At 40.5% G+C, this 22,214-nt stretch overlaps 1 protein-coding gene across 2 annotated transcripts in view; it reads right to left on the bottom strand.

Moving 5' to 3' along the window:
• Nucleotides 1-13,753, bottom strand: part of Snx7 (sorting nexin 7) — an 86,523-nt gene extending 72,770 nt beyond the window's left edge. For both annotated transcript variants that reach the window (XM_028752195.1, XM_028752194.1), the window contains exon 1: nt 13,570-13,753. In XM_028752195.1, coding sequence (XP_028608028.1) covers nt 13,570-13,731 — 162 coding nt within the window. In that variant the 5' untranslated portion in view covers nt 13,732-13,753. The remainder of the gene's footprint in view (nt 1-13,569) is intronic.
• Nucleotides 13,754-22,214: the final 8,461 nt, after the last annotated feature.

The raw sequence follows: 22,214 nt of genomic DNA on the forward strand, positions 1-22,214 counted from the left end.
CTTCTTCTTCTTCTTCTTCTTCTTCTTCTTCTTCTTCTTCTTCTTCTTCTTCTTTTTTAATTAGATATGTTTTCATGCAACTTTATTCTTAGCCTTTGGAGAGCTGAGGCAGGAGGATGGCATGTGAGTTTGAGGTACAACTCAATCACTTAGCCATACTCAGTCTATAAATACCAGAAAAAAAAAAAAAGACAAAAAGAAAAAAGTAAGTTTCAATGAAGAAAGGAGTAGGCTTCTAGAGAACCATGATCCTTGCTGGGAAAAGGGTGAAAGAGCAGGAAGGAAGAGTGTTGTAAAGCTGTCTTGGAAGGAGAGGGCTCTAAGGAGACACAAGTCACTGTTAAACCCTGAGGAAGGAGAAGTACAGTACGTGGTCAACTAACTCAAAGCAGGAAAGAGGTAAAGATGAAGGCACAGACAGGAGATGGAGAGATGGGTAATGGGTTTTGATGACAGAATAATCAACAAAAAACAGTTAAAATGTACTGAGTTAGCTAGACTTTTAGGTATTCACATCTTTGTGTGGTAGGTCCTTAAGAGAGGGGGGAGATGTCCAGAATGAACGGACCATGAAATCCAACAGCAAGATGTCTGTCACACAGCAGGACCCTGAGGAGTACCTGTGTCTTCTACCTGGTCTGACTGGGACTAAGTATGGACATAGCCAGACACAAGCAATGAATTGAAAACCAAATGCAGTTACACTGAACCTCAATTGAGCTTCCACGATGTATTATCTCATAGAAAGTTTTACCTTGTTAAAAATGTTTAACACTTTATTACAAATTCATTTTCTTTCTTCAGAAAGACCCAGTGTATTGGCTGCCTAAAACTTCTACAGGGCCAAGGTCAGAGGTAGCAGGATTCGTCCTGCAAGATGACTCTGCCACCTTTTAATTGCCAGGCACTTTGTAATAGCTTTTTGACAAAGGGAAATCAATCAAGAGGTCTGACCAGAGATTTGCGTTGGACAGCAGAATGAGTCTGAACAGAAGATTCCAGAAGCATTGCCTATTGCCATCAGGGTACATGTCCTTTTCCCTCTACCAGAGAACAGCATGTCCTAGTTATCAGAGCTTTCCTTAGCATGGACTCAAAATGAAGAGGATTTGTGGAGCAGATGCACAGACTATCAGAGAAGCACAGTTCAGGCCCAGCGAACAGGGCTACAAGCAGGAAGTAGATGTTGATTGTTAGTAAACCATTGAGACCTTGGGTTTGTGTACTATGGCATACTCTAGTGAAAATGGAAGATACTCAAGAAGTTGAAACCGACATTCACCTTTAGCTAGCTGAGTCTTTGTACAAGAGAAACAATTAGGGCCCTTCCTTCCTTCCTTCCTTCCTTCCTTCCTTCCTTCCTTCCTTCCTTCCTTCCTTCCTTCCTTCCTTCCTTCTTTTTCTCTTTTTCTCTTTTTCTCTTTTTCTCTTTTTTCGTTTGAAGACTCATCTGCCAAGAATCTGACATGGTTTTGGTCACAAATAGCAAGGCTTCCAATTTAAGTAGAAACAGACTTTATACTGTCCACATTTCATTTCAAATAATGAAGCTGTTTTCCATCTTAAAAACACATAAGTGTCTACCATTCATAACACAACCATAAAAACACCTATGTGGCCAGGAATGGCGGCACAGGACTGTGATTCTAGCACAGAAGAAGAAGAGGGAGAAGAATGATGAGTTCAAGGTCAGGCTGGACTACGTGAGACATTGTCTCAGACAAAGCAAAACCTAACAACAAATTGACAGTAAAATAAATGACTTTAAATTATGATATAAATTACAACAAAAATGTACTTCAAAAATATCACAGGTTATGAGTTACGGTGCTACCTGCCTTTAGCCTCAGCATTCAGGGTGAAGATACAGAGGACTGAGAGTCTGAGGCTAGCCTAAGACATATAAAAGACCCTGGCTCAAACAAAATAAGACAAAACAAAATTTCCCAATTAAATAAGTCAGATACAAAATTCCATATCCGGTATGGTTCTACTCATAATAAATAAATCTCGGAAGACAAAAGGTAGTGGATTAGTGGGTGGATTTGGCTGGATTTATGATAGATCTTATTGGGGACATGAAAATGTCCTGTGCCTCATTTGCATTCACTGTATCACTCAATTAGCTGACTTTGGAAATTATCTCCCTCACAACAATAGGTGAATTCTAATGTATATAAAAGTTCCTCAGCACAGTTGATCTTTAAAAGAGTGGACATATCATGTATTAGTATTTCCCGAAGTAAGAATTAAAAATAAAGGACAGAGAGACATGGCTCAGCAGTTAAAAGCACAATTTTAAAATTAGATATGGAGAGCTGAGGCAGGAGGATGGAATGTGAGGACCCAAATGAGTTCACAGCACTGACTTTTGCAGCTCACAACTGCCCATGATGCCAGCTCCATAGGATCTGATGCCATCTTCTTGTCACAAAAGTCACCTATAGTCATCACACACACACGCATACATGCACAATAATAATAATAATAATAATAATAATAATTTGAAATTATAAATTGATTAATACCCTTTTTAATTTTAAATACTACTGGCCTAACTTTCTGAACTTACTGTGTTCTGGTGATTTCAATGTATCTTCTAATAATTCTATTTCCCTTTTTATTTACACTACAGATAACACTGTGCTGTCCATCAAGGTTGATAAATACACTACCAGAGTTATCAAATATTCTGTACAAAACTCATTTTCATGACATGAGTTTTCAACAACTAATAGAGAAACCTTAAAATATATATATCTGAGGTGATTACTTGTGCATCTTCTTTGAAATGGAGAGTACAAATAAACAGACATACGAAGTGGATAGATTCTGCACAGCGGTGGATCTGAGTTTCCTCGTAATCACTGTGCTTACTTGAAAAACTGCAACAGGCTGATATTTCAGAAATGTGCCAGGGGATAACAGTAGGTCCCTTAAGGATAAAAAACATAAAACTGCAGAGAATAAGATATTCTTTTTAGACACTGAAGTCTAAAAAAAAAAAAAAGAAAAAAATGTTGCTAACAGCTTCCCAAAGAATTTGTGACCACCTTCTGTATTGCTCCAGAGCAAGAAGATAGAAATAGACAAACACTTGTGTCTACTTAAAGGAGCTGCTCTCCCCTTCCCTGTAGAGCAATGGTTCTTGACCCTTTAGGGGTTTAATGACTTTTTCACAGTGGCCGCCTAAGATGATTCTGCATTTCAGATATTTACATTATGACTCATAACTGTAGCAAAATTACAGTTATGAAACGGTAATGAAGTAACTTTATGGCTGGGGGGTCATCAGAACATGATGTACTAAGGAGCACAGCATTAGGAAGGTTGAGAACCACTGCTGGAGAGGTCTCTGCCCTATTCTGCACTGGGTTTTCCAGCCTTAAACTATGCTGTATAAACTACCCATCTCTTATCATTTTGCATCTTTCCATCTAGAGTTGCCTTCCAGCCTTCTAGCCACACCCTCTGAGTCAGGTGCTAGTGACTTACTTTTACAAAAACAGAGAGTTTGTTGATGATTCTCCTGTCATTTGTACACCTGGTATTTATCTCTTTCCATGCAATACAAAGAGGCAGCTTTATCCGGTATCCAGGCCCAACCCAGCTAGCTCTCTGTCATGTGGAAATGACATTACCTACCACTGATTAGGAATAATTTGTTTTCCTTCTACTTAGTTTCGTATCTGGATTGGAGAAAAAAAACACAATATAATGCAAACTGATTTTACTGGAACTAGATCATTAGCAAGTTATTGTTAATAACTGGGTCTATCAATCTAAAACTGTCAAGGTCCATATCATTTGCCAATACAAATGGATACTAAATATCAAACATTCTGTATTTAATTGTCCTACTATCCTATCTTCAATGACCTTAGCTTATTGGGAACATGCAAGGAATATAAGCATTACAGAGAAAAAAAATTATCTATTTATAAGGCAGAATTCACTGCCTTATAAATAGATAATTTATATTCACAACAGTGTCACCGAAAGCACAAAACAGAAAGAAATTGTATGTGTGGAAAGAAGAGTAACTCTGAGAGGCTGTAGTTCTAAGTCACACCATAAATTGAAGGAAGAATTTTGTTTTCTTGCTCCAGTAATAATTACACAGAAGTAAAAACCAAAGTCAGACCACGAGTGGCAAGGAAGGGGACATAGATCACAACCAGAGAGTCTCGCTCAGAAGAGTCTGAGTCATCCTTTCAGCAATGGGCTCTAAGACATTGCATTTTAAAACAGCTTTTTCCCCTCTTCCCTTCTGCCTCTTGTCCTGGCCTCTCTCACTCCACTCTCACTCTCTCGGGCCCAAAGTACACTGTAGCTGTCTTCAGACCACCCATAGGAGGGCATCAGATCTCCTTAGTGATGGTTGTGAGCCACCATGTGGTTGCTGGAATTTGAAGAGCAGTCAGTGCTCTAAACCGCTGAGTCATCTCACCAGCCTGAAATGCCTCTAAAGATGTTTAATTGATCAAGACACTGAAAAGGGGTAGAGAAGAGAGCAAAACTAATTCATGTCCTAATCATCAGGAACACCACCACTTACCCATGTGTGTGAGCATACCCAATACAAGACAGGCAGAAAATGAGGGGAGTAAACAGCCCAAGACTCTCTATCGTCATTCACAGAGGTAACCACAAGTGGTGGATCTGTTTGGCTCATAGGATGTGGCACTGTTGGGAGGTGTGGCCTTTTTTGATAAAGTCTGTCACTATGGGATAAGCTTGGAGACCTTCTTCCTAGCTACTTGGAAGACAGTCTTCTCCTGCTTGCCTTAGGAATAAGATGTAGAACTTTCAGCTCCTTCTCCAGCACTACATCTGCCTGGACACTGCCATGCTTTGCACTTTGATGATAATGAACTGAACCTCTGAACCTGTAAGCCAGCTCCAATTAAATGTCCTTTATTAGAGTCACCTTCCTTGTGGTGACTGTTCACAGCAATAGAAACTAACTAAGACAGCACATAAGTAACTGCTTAGATTGAGGCAGTGACAATATAGTAGAACACTAATTCTAAAGGCAAGACAATAAACCTGGGTTTGGGACATGGCTCAGTGATTAAGTAAGTGAGAGGACTGGAGTTCAGATGCCCAGAACTTCCATAAATGCAGGGTGGGCATGGATACCCAGCTATAATCGCAACAGAAATAAGGAATCCCCAAAGCAACTGGCTTGCAATGGGTAGCCATATCAGTGAGCTCTGGGTTTGATTGAGAGAGCCTATCTCATGGAATAAGGCAGAGGAACAATGAAGAATGGCTTCCAGAATCAACCTAGGGCATCTACATACACACATCTGTATGCTTACATGCATGCAAAAGCATGCAAATACTCATACATGAAAAATGGAAGGGAAAAGAAAGAACTGACCGAAGTATTTCAGAAGCATAGTCAGACATAACAAATGAGTGGTGTAGAAATACAAGGTAATACAGTGCATTGTGTCTTGGATCCCTCAGTACCTAGGACACATAGGGCAGAAAATTAGATGGAAAGGAGGACAGTTTGGTCTGCATATCCTGATTACAGACACAGTGACAGTGGTCACTTCATGCTCCAAATACTATGTCCTACCACACTAATATCCCCTCTTAATATGTAAGCCAAAAGAAATCCTTCTTCCCTTAAAAAAAAGTCATAATGAGAATTACTGAATGGAATATATTATTAGCCATGGGCATTAAGTTGAAGGAATGATTGTAGGGAAATCCTCATAATTAAGTCACAGTCTATCATAACAGATATCTCCTCTGAGCTCTGGGTAAAAATAGAGGACTCCCTTTACCAGCATGGCTTCCTCATTCTCTGACCTTGTCTGGGGAGCCAGACCCACCCACATCCTCTACCTGGGGAAGGTCCAGTAGTCCTTCGCAAACCTATAAATTCAACCATCCACCCTTTAAGAACCTGCCCAACAAGAACCTGGAATTCCTGGAATGACTCTCCATGCAAATGAGTCATTCCCAGTACTTTAAACTCCAGCCAACTATTTCATTCACCCTGAAATTTTTTCCCACTCTCCAAAGTTAATATATACAGCCCTGGTTCACCCCAATAAAGTTAAGCACAAGCTAAGATCATCTAAGAGAGTTGTTTCATTGAGGATCATCTGAGACGGCGTTAGTCTAAAAGAGCTCTAACATTAAGACTCTTGGAGGAGGTCTTCTCGGTCACCACCCTACCCCCACTCACTCCCAGCTTAACTGGAATCCTCTAGACCCCACTCCTTCCAGACTCCCTTCATCCTCCCAGCCTGGTGTGCAGTAACATCTGGACACCCTGAGAAGGAGGAAGCTGAGGACACAGGACCACAGCTGGACCCCAAAATGCTGTCAACTTCAGATTTTTTCCCATTGTCTATCCAATTAATTTAACGTGTTAAAATTCCATTGGAACCCCATCTTACTAGTAGGAAAGGACAGATCAAGAATCACAGCCAGCTTTCCTCTGGTACCATTAGTCACCCAGCCTGTACTAACACTTTTAGTGACAGAACTCAGACTGGCACTGTGTAATCCTTCTCATCTCAGAAATTGCATCAAAAAAATTGTTGGTTAGTCATACCTCCTGGATCAGTGAAAAACAACTTTCTCTACAGTGTACATGTCCCCCCTTTGGAGACTCGAGCCATCGTATTCCACCTATACATTATATTAGTGGGGAGCTGGGCCCAACCCCTTAAAGAGCTCTAGTGGCTACATCCTGACTCTGAGGAGCTCCAATGGCCATGATCCAGCCTCTAGACTTCCCTAATGTTTCCAGACACAAGGCAGAAGAATCCCCCCATCCTACCATACAGGAAAAAAAAAAATAATTCACCAATCCCTGATCTTGTCCCAAGACCAGGCCACATAATCCCTCCAATCCCAGGCTACCTTGGAAAGCTTCACCTCTGCACTCCAAGAAACACTTCATAGACCCAGTCTTCTGTTCAGTCCTCTGCTGCTTCTCACCCAAGCAGACAACTTTCACATATTTTTCCCTTCCAATAAATCTCTCCTGTGTGTTGTGCGGTGTGATTTTTGTGGTATTCCTTGGCTCTGTGATTATGATACCTTTGCCTTCAGAGCTATAACAGTTACATTGGGAAACACTCTCTCAAACACACACCCACACACCCCCCAACACACACACACCTGTCCCACAGGAGTGAAGTTGTAACACTTTCCGTCCAGGAATCCTTTCCCGTGGGAGTGAACACTTACAAAACTCAACTTTGAACTGAATGACACTTCACTAATTTTTAGCTCTACAGTCCTGCTTCTGACCCTCAAACTGTAAACATTTAACTCACCCAACCCAGGATGATTCTTTATAAAGAGTAAAGAGTAAGCCCAAGTACTTCCTGAGCTAAGTATCTTGCTTCTTCTGAAGACTCTCTTCACAGCTACAGTTACCCAAACCCAGCCTTAGTAAGTACCATTGCTTATTTGCTTTCAGGGCACATGGTGTGTGGGGGTGGTGTGCAGGGAGAGCAATGGTGTAGCAAAACTTTTATCAGCTCCTGTGTCAATGGAAGATGATGGCATTGGTTCAGAAATAAGCCTCAGCAGCTTCTCAGGCTCTATCTTAATACAGCTTCAGAGAGTGTATAGAGCATCCTCATCTGGAGATGAGACAGTAATTCTTGGCCATTTCTGACCCAAGTCTATTGATGCCTCCACAAATCCCTGTCAAAGTAGGAGGGAAGAACATCCTCAGAGGAGGCACAGACAGTTCAGGTTACAGCACCGTAAATACTCATGACCTTGAAAAAGCCACTTTTGTTTAGATGCACTACTGTGGTAATTTGTATGTATTGATCTTCCAGGCACCAACATCCACATGAAATGCTTACCTATAAAACAGTCCTATAAAAAGTACTCGTCCAACTTAGTCTGACATTTCCTCCTTTAATATTATAACTGGTGGCATATGATAACGCAAACAGAGAATGTGGGGATTTCATCCTATTCTTTCCTTCCTTCATTTGGAAAATAATACACAAGAGCACTTTACATAGAAGAGAGCTGATTGCAGAGCAGAATTTCCAGCGGGTGGGATAGAAATGATCAGCTCTATAGTTATTCACACTCCTCCCTCCCTCCTGCTCCCACCCTCCTCCCTTCCTCTCTTCTTTCTTCTCTCCCTTTCTCCTCTCCTCTGCTCTCCTCTCTCTGAGCTACAATACAGAAACAGGTCTTAGGGTAAGAGGGACAGAGACATTCATCTAATCCTCACACTTACTGTTTGTCTTCATCTGAGTCATTGTCATCAAATGACCTTCCTCAGAGAAACAATTTTCTAATTTTCCAATCAGTGGAGCCAGGATTTTGAATACAGGTGATGGAGGACGTCTCTGGTCCTAACCACTAAGATTGTATCTTGGCTTATTTTTACTTACAATGACTACTAGAATCTTTCTCATTAATGAACATTCAGTCCAATTAAATGTCACAGCCCTGTTCCCAAAACCACTACTAAAAGTTGTTAAGATGGGAATGTTTGTGACATTACACAGGCTTGGTAATTGTTATAGTTGCTACTGTTATGGAGCAAACCATCTGTTTGTATTGGTTAGGGGCTATGAATGGCACTTAGTGGTAGAATGCTTGCCTTGCTGTATTTAATATCCAGTTCCTCAAAATAAGTAACTAATATCTATAATGTAGTAGTCTGAAACATATATATAAGTATACATATGTTCAGAAAAGAGACACAGATCCCATTGCTTGATAGAAGCATGGTAGTTTGCATTATAGATGAACAGATGAACTGAGAGATACAAAGTCGTCATCTTCATCTGAAGCTACTCTCTGCCTTTTGGTACTATGGATGGTCTAACCAAGTTATCCTTCCTTTTCAACCTCAGACTGCCTCTAAGTGCTGTATTCTAGAAGGCTTGTACCTAGAATGATCTCACTCTGGCAGCTTCCCTGGGAAGAAACATGAGCATGTCATCCAATGAGGGTAAAGGAGAACTCAGAAAACTCCCTCCATGTTGTTTCTCTACCTCACTGCAACCCTGCTGGCAGTCTGTGTTGCTCTGTAAGTACAGTTGGCCCCTTTCTCCACAACTCCAGCCTGCACCAGTTTCCATACCTCACCTCTTTAGAGTAGAGCAATGCAAGTGGACTTTTGTTACTATCAGATTTTAAGTGCTTCACTGGACCTTGTTTGACCTTGTTGTGCCTTAACGCAGAACATAAACCCTATAAGTAATCCCTGTATGAATATATCATATCAATATATCATTTAAAGAATTAAAGAAAATTCTGACTTTTATCAGCATCTAACACAAAACAGAGATTGGGAAGTATATAGATTTCCAAACATTATATATATATATATATATATATATATATATATATTTGTTTGTATAATTATAAATAAATAATAAATAGAATAGATACTATATGGTATATGATACAAAATATAACATATAATTAATATATAATAAATATATGATACATGATACATATATAATATATATGGTATATGATATATACATAATAAATTATATTATAGCTATAGCTATAAATATTATATAATTATATAGATAGATATATACCTGATAGACTAATTGGCTAGTGTAGTATGTCCCCCTGTCATTGCTGTGGTTTTCATATGGTCTTAGGAGCTTTTTATTAGTATGAGGTTACTGTGGGTAGTGGAACCCAAAGATGGTTAGATCTACTGGGAGATGCTTAGACTTAAAGGAGTATTCATGGGATACAGACTTGGTTCATTCAGGAGGGTCTTTAATATAAAACAATACTGGAGGATCTCCTGGTCCCTCTGGCTTCCTGTTTAGAAATGTGATAGTTCCTTCTTCCATGTACACTATCCATATGATGCCATTTACAGGATGTCTTCCCCACAGCTGAGCTGATACTCACATCCCTGAGCCTCTAGCACCCTGTAATAAGTAAACTTCTTTTATTCATAAAGTGATTTAGCCTTAGGTATTTCATAATAGTAATACAAAGATTGACTGTTCCAATAATTATAATGTATTATCTTTGAAAAATAACCTTTTATACAAGAATGTGGTATTCCTTCAACCCCCTTCAAAATAAATATGTCTGTTACTAAACTTCTTTTTAACTATAAAACCTAAAATTTTCTATATTCATAGAAGATATATTGGCTTCTATGGATCAGCTCTTTCTTTCCAAAGTTTATAAACAAAACACAAAGTAACCCATTCTGTGGCCTTGAGAGAGATTGAAACTAGAACATATTTCAAAACTTCTTTCTGGTCTATTTTTAAGAACTTACTAGATTTTTAGTTCAGATGACTAAATGTGGGTGTGTGTGGATGTGGAGGTGTCCATCGAGGCCAGGATGTCCTGGAGTTAGAGGTGGTTATACACTGTGCCACATGGGTGCTAGGAACTGAGCTGGGCTCCTCTGCAAGAGCACCACACACTATTAACCACTGAAGCATCCCTCCAGCCCTGGTCTGTTACGTTTTAGAAGCATATTTACCTATTGTATTTGGAGGTACAAATCCTACATCTCAAAAGTAAGTAGATGTGATGATGTGTAATAAAAATAAGGACAGCTTTATATGTGTATATAATTTTCAAATAATGTTCAATATGTCCCTAAAAGAAGAGACTTTGAACTTGCATGGTGGCTCAGCAGGTAATATCCTAGCTGTACAACACGATTATTAGAGTTCTGATCCCCAGAACCAAAGTAAAAGGCTGGGCAGGGCTGGAAGTAGCCTGCCAATTAGTTAACAGGAAGTAGCCTCTTATTTCCAACATGGGAGACAGATAAAGGGACTCCCCTGAAGCAAGTTGCCTGTCCAGACTAGCAAAAAAATGCCAGCTCTGGGCTCACTGAGTGACCTTGTTTTAAAATACAGGGTGGAGAGTGAACTAGGAAGACACTGGAAGTCAACCTCAGGTTCCAAGTGCACATGCTCATGTAAACATGTATACAAACCTGACACCTGTGTAACACATGCCTGTAACTGCCCCCCCAAAAAGTACAGAACTGGCCTCTTTTCTTTCAGTTAATTTTTCTTTCATCTCATTGTGGCCAAGTTCAAAGACAAATTTTACATGATTGCTGTTATTTGCATATAATTTTCTTTTTCCTTTATTGCCTTATGCCGTTAATTATGTTCACTGGTGTCCTTTAGTTATTCTTTTAAATCAAAACTTTCTGCACTTTTTTTGGGGGGGGGCGTGAGATCAATTACTTGCCAGTGGACTTTTGAAAAGTCAACCTGCTTTGCTCTTCCTTCCATTCCTCTTGGTGCATTTTGCCTCTTAGTGCCTGTCTATCTTGCCATCTAGGCTTCAAGACTATGAGAGGAAGAAACATATACTACACATTTTTCCCCAGAATACTTAGATTTTCTTACAGAAAAATATGTATTTGCCATGTGTGTAGAATATACTGTGGGAGAAAAATGTTTTCATCAAACTGTTTATTCTTTAAGGTGATCTGAAAGAGACAAGGGTATGGATTTACAAATAGTCTACAGAGAAAACGTGACTATAAATGTAAATATAACCTATCTGGGCAGAGAGAGTTGGCTTTCTTACTCCTAGGCAAACGCCATCCTGGAGAAAGCTGGATGGTAGTAGAGCTCCAGAGTGGAGGAGAAGAGGAACATGGAAAGAACTGGCCCAATGGAGTCCTTCATAACTTTGCTTGTCTAATTGTGGTTAATGGTTGAAAGCTTTAACAACTTGGAATAAGCCTGGGAGTAACTGAATAGTTTTCCAGCATGGTGTTCTCTTTAGACTTTAACCAGCATTACACCCACACTTTCCACCTTGTAAGGGCATAGTTCTTAACTTTCTCTAGGCAGCAATTACAAGAAGCAGCAGCAAGTAGGGTATAAGCATTTGTACATGTCTGAAACATGCGAAGTCTGGAAACCCATTTTTTTTTAGAAGAATACAAAACCACCAGTACAGCCATCTGAGGAGTGTGTATGACTTCCAATAATAACCTTTAAAAAGAAAGCTCAGCAAACGGCTGGATTCCTGAGGAGATTTTCCCTAGTCTGATACTGCTTTAGGCAATGTAGGAAGAATGTGCATTCAAAGGGCTTATGGCTTCAATCTGTCATTTCCTTCTCACTGAGAACATCTGTAATTCCAGCAATCCTCAGCATTCTCATAGACTCAAGCAAATTAATAGCTCTACCATCTCAGAACCATCTCTGAGCACAGGGCTTCACTAAGATGGGGATTCTTGAGGGGTGGGCTAGCATACAGAACCAAGGAAAATGGGCTGTCTGGAGAATTTATAGCAATTCCCGACGATTTTGATAGAGAACTTTCAAGCTCAACCCTCCATTCTCAACTTCGTACGTTTCACACTGATCTGAACGTAAAGTTGTGTATGTATAATGAAGAAAAAAAATAAAAAGCAGATTTGGGACACTGGATGGCTCAGTAAGGAGAGGTGCTTGCTATGGGGCCCATTGACGGGGGTTCAATCCCCTAGAGCCCAGATGGTGGAAGGAAAGGGTGAAATGCAGGCTGAGCTCTGATCTCCAGTTATGCACAAAGTTATGCACATGCACGCACTCACGCGTGTAGACAAACACAAATAAATAGATATTAAAATGTTATAGTATTGAAACTAAACATAAAATTATTCCAGTTTTATAATTTATATAAAAAGAAAGGCTAACCACACATAACTCATACAGCATCTACTTAGAACGCAACCAGGTGTACCACCACCTCACATGCTCTAGGGGTGAAAAATGATGTTTGTGAGCTCGGCGCTTGGAGTCCAAGTGTGGTGGTTACTTGCTAACTTCTGTTTAACAGTTTTAAGTTGGTGGGCTGATTTAACATCTCCAGGAAACATGTCACTACTGTACAGGCGCCTCAGTCATTGATACAATGTTCCCACGGAGCCCCTTTGAAAAAACTGCTGTGACACTGAATTGTGCCACAAGAAACATACTTTTGTTTGTTTCCAACTTTCAGAAGGGCAAGTTTGCACCAAGTCTATCACTATGTGCCCATATGTCCATTTCTGTCTAACTATAACACTAGCCAGGGAGTGCCTTTGAGTATAGATTCCCAAGGCAAATGGGAAGGAAATATACAGACTGGCGCTGAGGGTTGGACCAGAATAACTGCCCGAAGTCTTCAGCTCTGCCTGTGGTGGAGGCCAGGCTTTCTCAATCCTGAAAGGATTTCTACACCCAATGGTCACAGGTTTCCAGACTCTCTTAGAATGTGACTCAACTCTCCCATTTACACATAACAACAGTAAATCAAAAAACACCTCCCTGCACTAAGGCAATGGGGGAAGGAGCAGTTTCAGGCCACCCGCCCACGGTAAGGAATGTCCCTGTCAAGCACTGAAAAATGGAAAGACGAAACGGGAAAAAAAAATCAGAACTTTTCAGTCCATGAGCCTTTGGCCCTGCCACTGATAAGATAAAAGTCAGGAGAAGGGAAGCACTGGTTTAGGTTTGAATGTACTGTCTCCAGCTCCGGATCCATCGGAGAGTTGAGTCACCCTGGAACTTTCCCTGGACCGGCAGTCCCTGCTACGGCAATGGCCACATCCCCTGCCCTCACCTTACTGAACACCTCCAGGTCGTCCTCGTCCTCGTCCAGATCCAGCACATCGGCCTGCAGCAGGCTGCAGGAACCGCTGCCACTCGGAATCGGGGCGCCGCCCCGCGGGCTCTCCCCGACCGCCAGCTCCGAGGAGCCCGATGCCAGGCGCTCGCCGTCCATCCCGGCAGTGCGCGCCCAGCCGGCCGCCGCCGCCAGCCCGGCTCCCCCGCGCGCGCCCATTGGCTCCCTAGGCGCCCTGCGCCTCCCTGGCCAGCCCAGCTCCTGCCCCTCGGCCGTGCGCAGACGCGGAACTGCAGGAGCCCGCGGCGCCGGGCCGGGGCGGGAGAGCCGAGGGGCCTGCCTGTCCCCATCCTGGCTCTGGTCAGCAGCCAGGCTTCAAATTCTGACTTTAGGAACCCTGCCAGGGTGGACGATGGAGGCCCTGAGCACAGGAGGTGGCGTTCTCACACTGACACAACTAAGGGCTACCAGGTTTGTGTGTGAGGTGGCAGGATCTATATACACAAGCTGCTGACCCAGCAATATTTTCTGTACTGAAAAGTGCCCTTTTCCTGGGTTGTGACTTTTTTTTTCCTTCCCAAGTCTGTCTTTACAGAGACTAATGCAGAAATTAAAGCCATCAGAACCTCCTGGTTTTCGATCGATTTTTTTTTTTTTTGACCCAGTGATTGGACTTTGTGGTCCTTTTACTGTCGAGTTAAGGAAGCTGAGGCTGAACAATTATTTTCAGCTACTTTCTAATATAGCTTTCTCCTGGAACTCTTCCTGAAGTTAATGTGCAAGAATGTTTCCAAGCTCCAAGGACTGCCAGCAGCCTTGGGTATTGCAAGGAGAAAGAAACAATCTTGCATGCTTTATTCTACAGCCAGTACAAAGCTAAAACTATTTAGTTCTTCATTGCTTGTTTTTTATAGGTTCAAAATTAATGACAAATTGAGTACAAATTGATACATGTTAGAACTTGATTCCATTTTCATTATTACTTTTGGTCTTTTTTTTTCTTCTCTCTTTAAAATTTCTAAATGAAGATTCATGTAAGAGCCAAGTATGGGAGGGTGTGCCTGTAGTTTCAGCACAGGGTAGGTCGAGGAGAGAGAATTTCCACTTTGAGGCCGGCTGATTTTAACACAGGTTGAAAAAAGAAAATGGGGAGGGGAAAGAGATAAAAGGCTTCCCGATTTAAATACTTTTATTTCTGGCTGAGACAGTTCCTCAATATATTCCCTTTTAACTATTTAAGGACCTCCAATGTGTTTCAGGATATGACCCACATAGCATCCAGCCTGGTCACTGGCCACTTAAATTGTTTCATCTTGTTTCTTTACCTTATGGTTTCTGTCCCCAAAATACTGTCTTCTGCTAGTCTTCCAGGAATTGTCTATAGTTCCATCAATCTTAGTGAGACTTCTGAAATGAGTCTGGTCCCAGTTTCTCCTTTGGTTTTATCGTACAGATTGTGTGTCTTAAATTCCTTAGTAAAGAAACTGTAATGGTTTCTAGGTTAAGAACCATGAAATATATTAGTAAAGTACATTACCAGACATACTCATTCAAAATGACTCTTTGCTGAGCTCTTCAAAGGATGCAAGTTATTAAAACAATTTGTGTTTACCTTTCTAATCTCACTGTAACTATGGAGAGAAATCTGAACAAATGGCAGACTTTGAACCAGGAAACTCATAATGATACTGTGACTCACAGAATTACCCAGACAAGACTAAAAAAAACAAAAAAACAAAAAAAACAACCTCTTAAAGATCAATAGAACAAATGGCAGATACACAGCTCAAATCACAGCCTAAAACATGCCCGTGTGTTAGTGTAAATACTTTGGGGAGTGTTGCCTGATTTTGAGGCAGCCAAAGCACCTTCCAATGTGGCTATGTGTGGGGAAAATTTAAAAAAGGCCGCCACAGCGGCGCAAGCTTGCACCACCGTGGCGGATCCCACATCAGGGAAGAAGGTCCCACATCAGGGAAGAAGATCCTACGGTTCCAGCGGCCTGATGGCCTTGGCGGCGGCAGGCCCCAGTAACACGAAGAAGTCCTTGGTTCTAAAAAGATTTATTGTCATAACGGATAATAGATGGATCTAGGCGTACCCCCCCCCAAACTCAGGGCAGTCCCGAGTTATATAGGGAGGGAGAAGGGGGAGGATTAGGGGAGGATCTGGGGGAGGAATGTTTAATTTGCTCTGCCCTCTGGCCTTCATTAGTATGTAAATCTCTAGGGCCTGAGGCCTATATGTGACTCAATGGAAATGTGACTGTTTTCAGGATCCTAGATGATGGGAAGGACCGAACTCCTGCCGGTTCTCACGCAGAATTCCACGGAGAATCTCGGGGTTCTAAGTACCTGCTCAACCATGACCCAGGATACCCTTATACAGTCCCACAGCTATGGACACAGATGTCCCTGCTATCAGCATTATGCTTTTTTTTTTTGTGAGAACTTCCCTACAATTGTCATTAAAAATGGCCCCACTGTTCTATTTCTTTATACCCCATGCTTGACTCAAGTCATCAGGTATCATGAAGTTTCACAAGGCAGGCAGAACCATATTGATCCTTGTCATCAAATATGAAGAGGAGAGAAAAGGGGAGGACAATAGGAGAAAATGGGTAACTCTACTATAATTCACCCCTTTCACTGTCCAACAGCCATACCATCTTTCTTATGATACTCAGTCCCGCCTTAATTTAAAATAAAGTGTGCTATGCCTTGGATACTTAGGACTAGAGTTGCTAACTGAAAAGGTGGAAAGCCTCTGTGAGGCCTGTCAAGTATGGGCATCACTCAGTATCTGCTATCTGCTCCATTAGGCTCCTGAAATCTCTGTTCCCCGTTAAAAGGAACTATTGTAGGATTTTTAAATGGAGAAATTCTTATTTGATACTAAAGCCTTTATATTAACAAAATTTTGAGTAGTGGTACCATAATGAAGGTATTGGCTCCATCCTGTCCCTTTATTCCCTGAATATTGGCATGATTGCTATTCTTCATAATAAGCTAATACCAATTTAGATGGGGAAGAAAAAGATAAAAGTCCCATTGAGGGGTAAACCTGAGGACAGTGATGAAGACACTCCCTCCTAGGAGACAAAGCTTCTAGTACAGTAGTTCTTAACTCTCCTAATGCTGTGATCCTTTAATGTAGTTCCTCATGTTGTGATGATCCTGAACCATAAATTTACTTGTGTTGCTATTTCATAACTATAATTTTGCTACTGTTATGAGCTGTGTTGTAAATATCTGATATGTCTGATAGTCTAAGGCAGACTCTGTGAAATGGTCATTTGGCCCCCAAAGGGGTTGAGAACTACTCTTCTATTATGCCATTTGATTGTATATTCTGCCTTGAGAGAGAAAAGCCTAGAAAATTGAATCTATATCAATTCACTTGCAAATGACTGGGGTCAGTTGTCAAGGAATGGAAAGCCACATTGCTGAAGAGAACCAAAGGAAGCCTATGAATGGGCTTTTCAGAAGGCTCATGACCTAAGCTATTTTTTGGCATGTGAAACATCCCACAGGAGTGTATCTTGTAAAGGTGACTCAAAGATAAGGTAGACAAAGTCACACACTCTGGGATAACCCTCCCAATACAGAGCTCATGTGCAGGTCAGTAAGATAGGAATTTCTTCACCAATGCTGATCTGCCAGGTTCTACTGATGCATGTCTCATCTGCCTACAACACAGACCAATAATGACACGGTCCCTAGAGCATCATGCCTGGTATATGGGACATAAGCCAGCACTGCCATCTGGCAGCAGACTGATTACACTGGACTTCTGATCTTGAGAATTGGGTAGAGATTCATGCTCACTCAAAATGCATACATTCCAGATATGAATGTGCTTTCCCTGTCATTAATATTTCTGCTGACACAATCATGAATGGATACATACCTATGGCGTCTTGATCATGGTCAGTATAAGCATTTCATATAATTCATTTACATCTGATGAAGAAGCATAGGGAGTCACCATGGGCTCACGGGCAAGAAATCAGCTCATCACACATTCCACAGTCTAGACATTACAAAGAACAAAATATGGTCTGACACAGTGAACTGTGTTCCCATTCCTCGCAGGGTTCTAAGAAGGCACGATATGCACCAAGCATTAATGATACATTAAATCGTGTGGATGCATGACTTCATGTGGATGGAGCACATGGGACCATGATAGACCAATGAAAGTACGAGTGATGTAGTCACTGTATTCCTTATAACACACTAACATGTGCTTCAGGTTCCATCTATACTTTCTGGCTCAGAAGCAACCCATCATCTTTACTATTGTGCTATTATTAGTATTGGCTTGGTCACAAGTCATTGGCCAGGACAGATCACATGGTATTATTGAATAGAAAGAGGACTATGAAGTACAGTCTCACTGTGTGTTCAGTAGGCAGTGAGTCAAGAATGTTTTTTAATAGCACAAATGACAGTTGTAACCTTTCAGCAGTTAATTCTAGGTGCTTAACACGAGGCAAAGACAAGCTAATACAGGGGCTATGACCTCAAAGCTGTGATTATTACCCAATTATCTGAAAGTACACAGTTCTTTACATAAAATTTCTCACTGGCTTTGAGAACTCAGGCATGTATTTCAAGTTATTAACTTCAATTTTCTCATCAGCAAAGTTGGGAGAGTTAATAATAGATACTTCAAAGGTTATGAAGATCAAAGTAACTAATACACATGGACTAAGTATCTATCTAAATCTTAATTGTTTTATTACTTTTACTGCTAGCGTTATTGACTTAAGTAGTAGTATCAGGCTGCCACATTTGCACTGTAATTGCATTTAGAGTCCCAAGCAATGTAGATTTCTCTTAAATTGTGTGTCATCAAAGGTTTTCCTTAGTATTGTAGTATGCTGGAAATTTCAAAAGAAAAAATGTCATTTTTTGCAACAAATAAAAACACTGTGAAATAATAAATAACCATCATTTTAAATATCTTTAACAGGAAAATTCAAAAAGCATGGAGTATGGGATAATACATATATAATACATATGCATGTGTGTGCATGTGTGTGTGTTCCATGATCAAAGTAACCTACATCCATCTTAACCCTGCTCAGGGATTCAGGCTGATCATCAGTCACAACTTGAAGCTAACATATTATTTACCACCATTGAAAACTCAGAGGGAGGTTGACTTCTAGAGACAGTTGATCATTGTTCAATAAATGTTACCCCATTCTATGAATTGAATGATTTTATAACGGCTTACTGTTGTCAAGTTTGTTTCTAAAGTCAGTTGTTTTCTGGCCTCTTCATCTTGCTGCGTTGTCTTTGCAAGGACAGAGACATTCGTCAGAACTTTGCTAACTCAGAATTTCATTCAGAGTCAAACTTACCTACAGTTCCCCTAAAGATATTTTCTCCACTTAAAGTTGGCAAAAAAAAAATGACTTCTGTAAATATTTTGGTCATCAAGGTATTGCTTTATATTCTGCTGATAGCCATGAGGGAATATGTTCTTGGATAGAGAGAAAGTGTATCATAAAATTGAGGCTAATGATAGTTTCATCTTCTTCTTAAAAATACCTTAATTGAAGTTTAATTTATACAGCATTTGATTTGCCTATTTAATATGCTCAACTCAGTGGTTTACAATCATTGTACAGCCATCAACAACATAAATTATAGAACTTATTCATCATATCCAAAGGAAGGCTTTGCCTATATTAACATTTATTTCTATGTACTTCCAGGTGCAGCTCTTAGAACGGATAATCTAATTTTTAAATCTTTAAATTTGCCCATTGTGCACATTTCACCATCACCAAATATATATATATATATATATATATATATATATATATATATATATAATTTGAGTAATTTGTAGACCTTTTGTGACTGAATTTTGTCATTTGGCATGATGTTTTCAAGGCTCAACTCCGTGACTCTCCGTGCTGTTGTATCAGCTCTATGCCTAAGGGTAGCCCTCTTGGAACACTGAAACATATTGAATCCTTTCTTAGCCATTCTATAATACATAAGCATGTGTGTGCATGTGTGCACGTGTGTGTACACTTGTGTATATGCAGCTCCTGAAATGTAACGTGTAATTTGAAAGTTAACGTTAGTAAATAAGATTAGAAAAAAAATGAACCTGTGACTGCCAATCGTCATGCTTACCACATTAAATTAAAAGTAATTGATGAATTAAAGGTACAAAAAGATACAGTTCATGAACTTTTTGTTATTTAGTAAACTCTGATGTTATGGAGAGACATGGATATATCTCTCTGTATTTCCAAAAATATCCATTTCATGAAAGTTCACTGACTTCCACGCCCTCCAGAAGGGTTCCTGGTATGCCTGGCTTTGCCCTCGTTTCTCTCGCTAGAGAGCTTGGCCTCTTGATCACCACAACAAAAATTGGCTTTTTCCTAAACCAAGGCCGCCCTTGATATGGCCACTAACATTGGGGAGCCTTCCTTTATGACAATATTACACCCCAAACTGACAAATGGTTGGTAACTGGAACATTTACAAGAGACTAGGATGGGTGTGAGTTAGCCCAATGACGGGATTATTGTAGGTCCACTTCCCAGGGGCCCACCCAATGCAGCCGAAAAGGAGTGCGTGGTGCTGGGAGTGGGTGCAGCCTACATGGCCTAAGACAGGGCTCTCACCCTCCTTTCACCCACATCGGAGTCCCTTGACTTTGCCCATCGTCGACAGCCTAAAACCTTCGACCATCGATGTGACTCGTCTCACATCAGTGTTTTGGGGTTGTGAACTTGTCTAAGACCCCCCATAATTAGACATCCAAATTCAAAATTCACATAGTTGGGATTGATCATGAGACGCCTTCTCTAACTAAACAGAGAAGGGGGAGATGCCAGAAGCCAGGACCCTCGCCCTTACCCTCACCCCCTACCTTTCCCCACCTGCACAATGTCCTCTGAAGCTTGGCAACTGCAAGATCCTGATTAGCAACTGCAGATAGACTCAAAGCAGAGTACCATGTCTTCTTAAGAATAGCAGGGAGACCATAACTCAAGCAGTGTACCATATCTTCTGAAGAACAGCAGGTAGATCATAATTCAAGGCAGTGTACTGTATAGACCATGACATGTTTCAAGGCACAGGCCAAGAAGATTTTGTACTTTTCCACCACCTGGCCCCTCTTATCCCCTCCCCTTGTAAAACATGCTATAAAAAAGCATTTCATGTTAAAAAAAAAAGAAATTAAAAAAAAGATATTTAAAAAAATAATAATGAAGTAAAAAAAAAGAAAGTTCATTAATTAACGAGTTGGCCTTTGTTAGATATTCAGTCTGTCAGCACCTTGATTTGGACTCTAGGACTATGAAAAATAACTTTCTGTTGTTTATTAACCACACAGTCCACAATATTTTTGTCATAATAAACTGAAAATAATTACTCATAAGGGTTTTTGCTGCTGTGAGAAATACATAAAACATGTGAAATAGCTTTGAAATTGAGTAAGAGGCAGACACTGATGTCTGATGTCCAAGTTAAGAAATGATTGCTGTGAATCAACAGTTCCCAAATGATTAGGCTGGGAGGAGTCAGGAGGGGAGGGATGCACATACAGTAAACACTGTCCATTGTTGTGGTGCAGGCTCTCAGCTAGAAATAAGAAGACACTGTTAGAAAGCAGAAGAAAGCTTGCTATAAAGTAGCAAAACCACCGCTGAATCATATTCAGATCTCAGTGCTTTGCAAACCCCATGAGAAATGAAATGGAATGTTTGGCAGGGGTAACTTCTAAGGAAAGTATCAATGGGGCCTGGGGGTTCATCCTTGAGTGTAGGAAGAAAGATGACCTAGAACAGTTACACAAAAGGAAAGCAGAATTCAAAACTGTAGGAAAATTTTAACTTTTCTATTAAACAAACAAAAAAATCAAACAAAAACAAAACAACAACAACAATAACAAAATAAGAAATACTCCCAGAGGAAATATAAAGAATGAGAGCAAATTAGATGATAATCTCAATGAAAGGCAGCTTCTTTTCACTGAGATACTTGGAAAATCAGTCAACAATCTGGACAGAAGGAAAGATCTATTATCTTGAACAAATGCCATGACCCAGAAGACTTTCCAAGGCCACTGTGGGAAGTTTTCCATGCCGAAGTCTCAAATTTAAGATTTTGAGAGCTGACTTACTCAAAAGGAAGCATCATTACCCCAGCTTCTATCTTTCTGAATATGTTTGTATCCAATTCTGGGGCCTCACTTTGTATTTACCATAAGCACAACTCTAGCAGGATAGATGCAGATTCACAGTGTATGTACCTAGGTAAGCTCTATGGTAATTGTATCTAATTGCCAGAAATGCCCCAGAGAACCATAGCACCCAGGTAGAGAACCACCAGTATATTGGAAAACAAAACAAAACCAATATATTCTAAGTAGGATATCCAGTGAGACCATGTAATGAGGCCCAATTTCATGACCTCAGATTAGTCCAACCAATGGCCTATGATTCTGGCTTAAGAGAAACAGCAGATATAGCTGCAACCAGTAAGACTGCTGAACTCTGATCCAGGGGAGGGAGAACTGGAGCATCATGTCAAAGGTTTTGATAGAGATTTAGGGTCATACTGCTGGCCCTGTTGTTTACTTGTGTGAAAATTTTCTCTGCT

Source organism: Grammomys surdaster, unplaced genomic scaffold, assembly GCF_004785775.1.
Source record: "Grammomys surdaster isolate TR1022 unplaced genomic scaffold, NIH_TR_1.0 125881, whole genome shotgun sequence".
NCBI classification, from domain to species: domain Eukaryota; kingdom Metazoa; phylum Chordata; class Mammalia; order Rodentia; family Muridae; genus Grammomys; species Grammomys surdaster.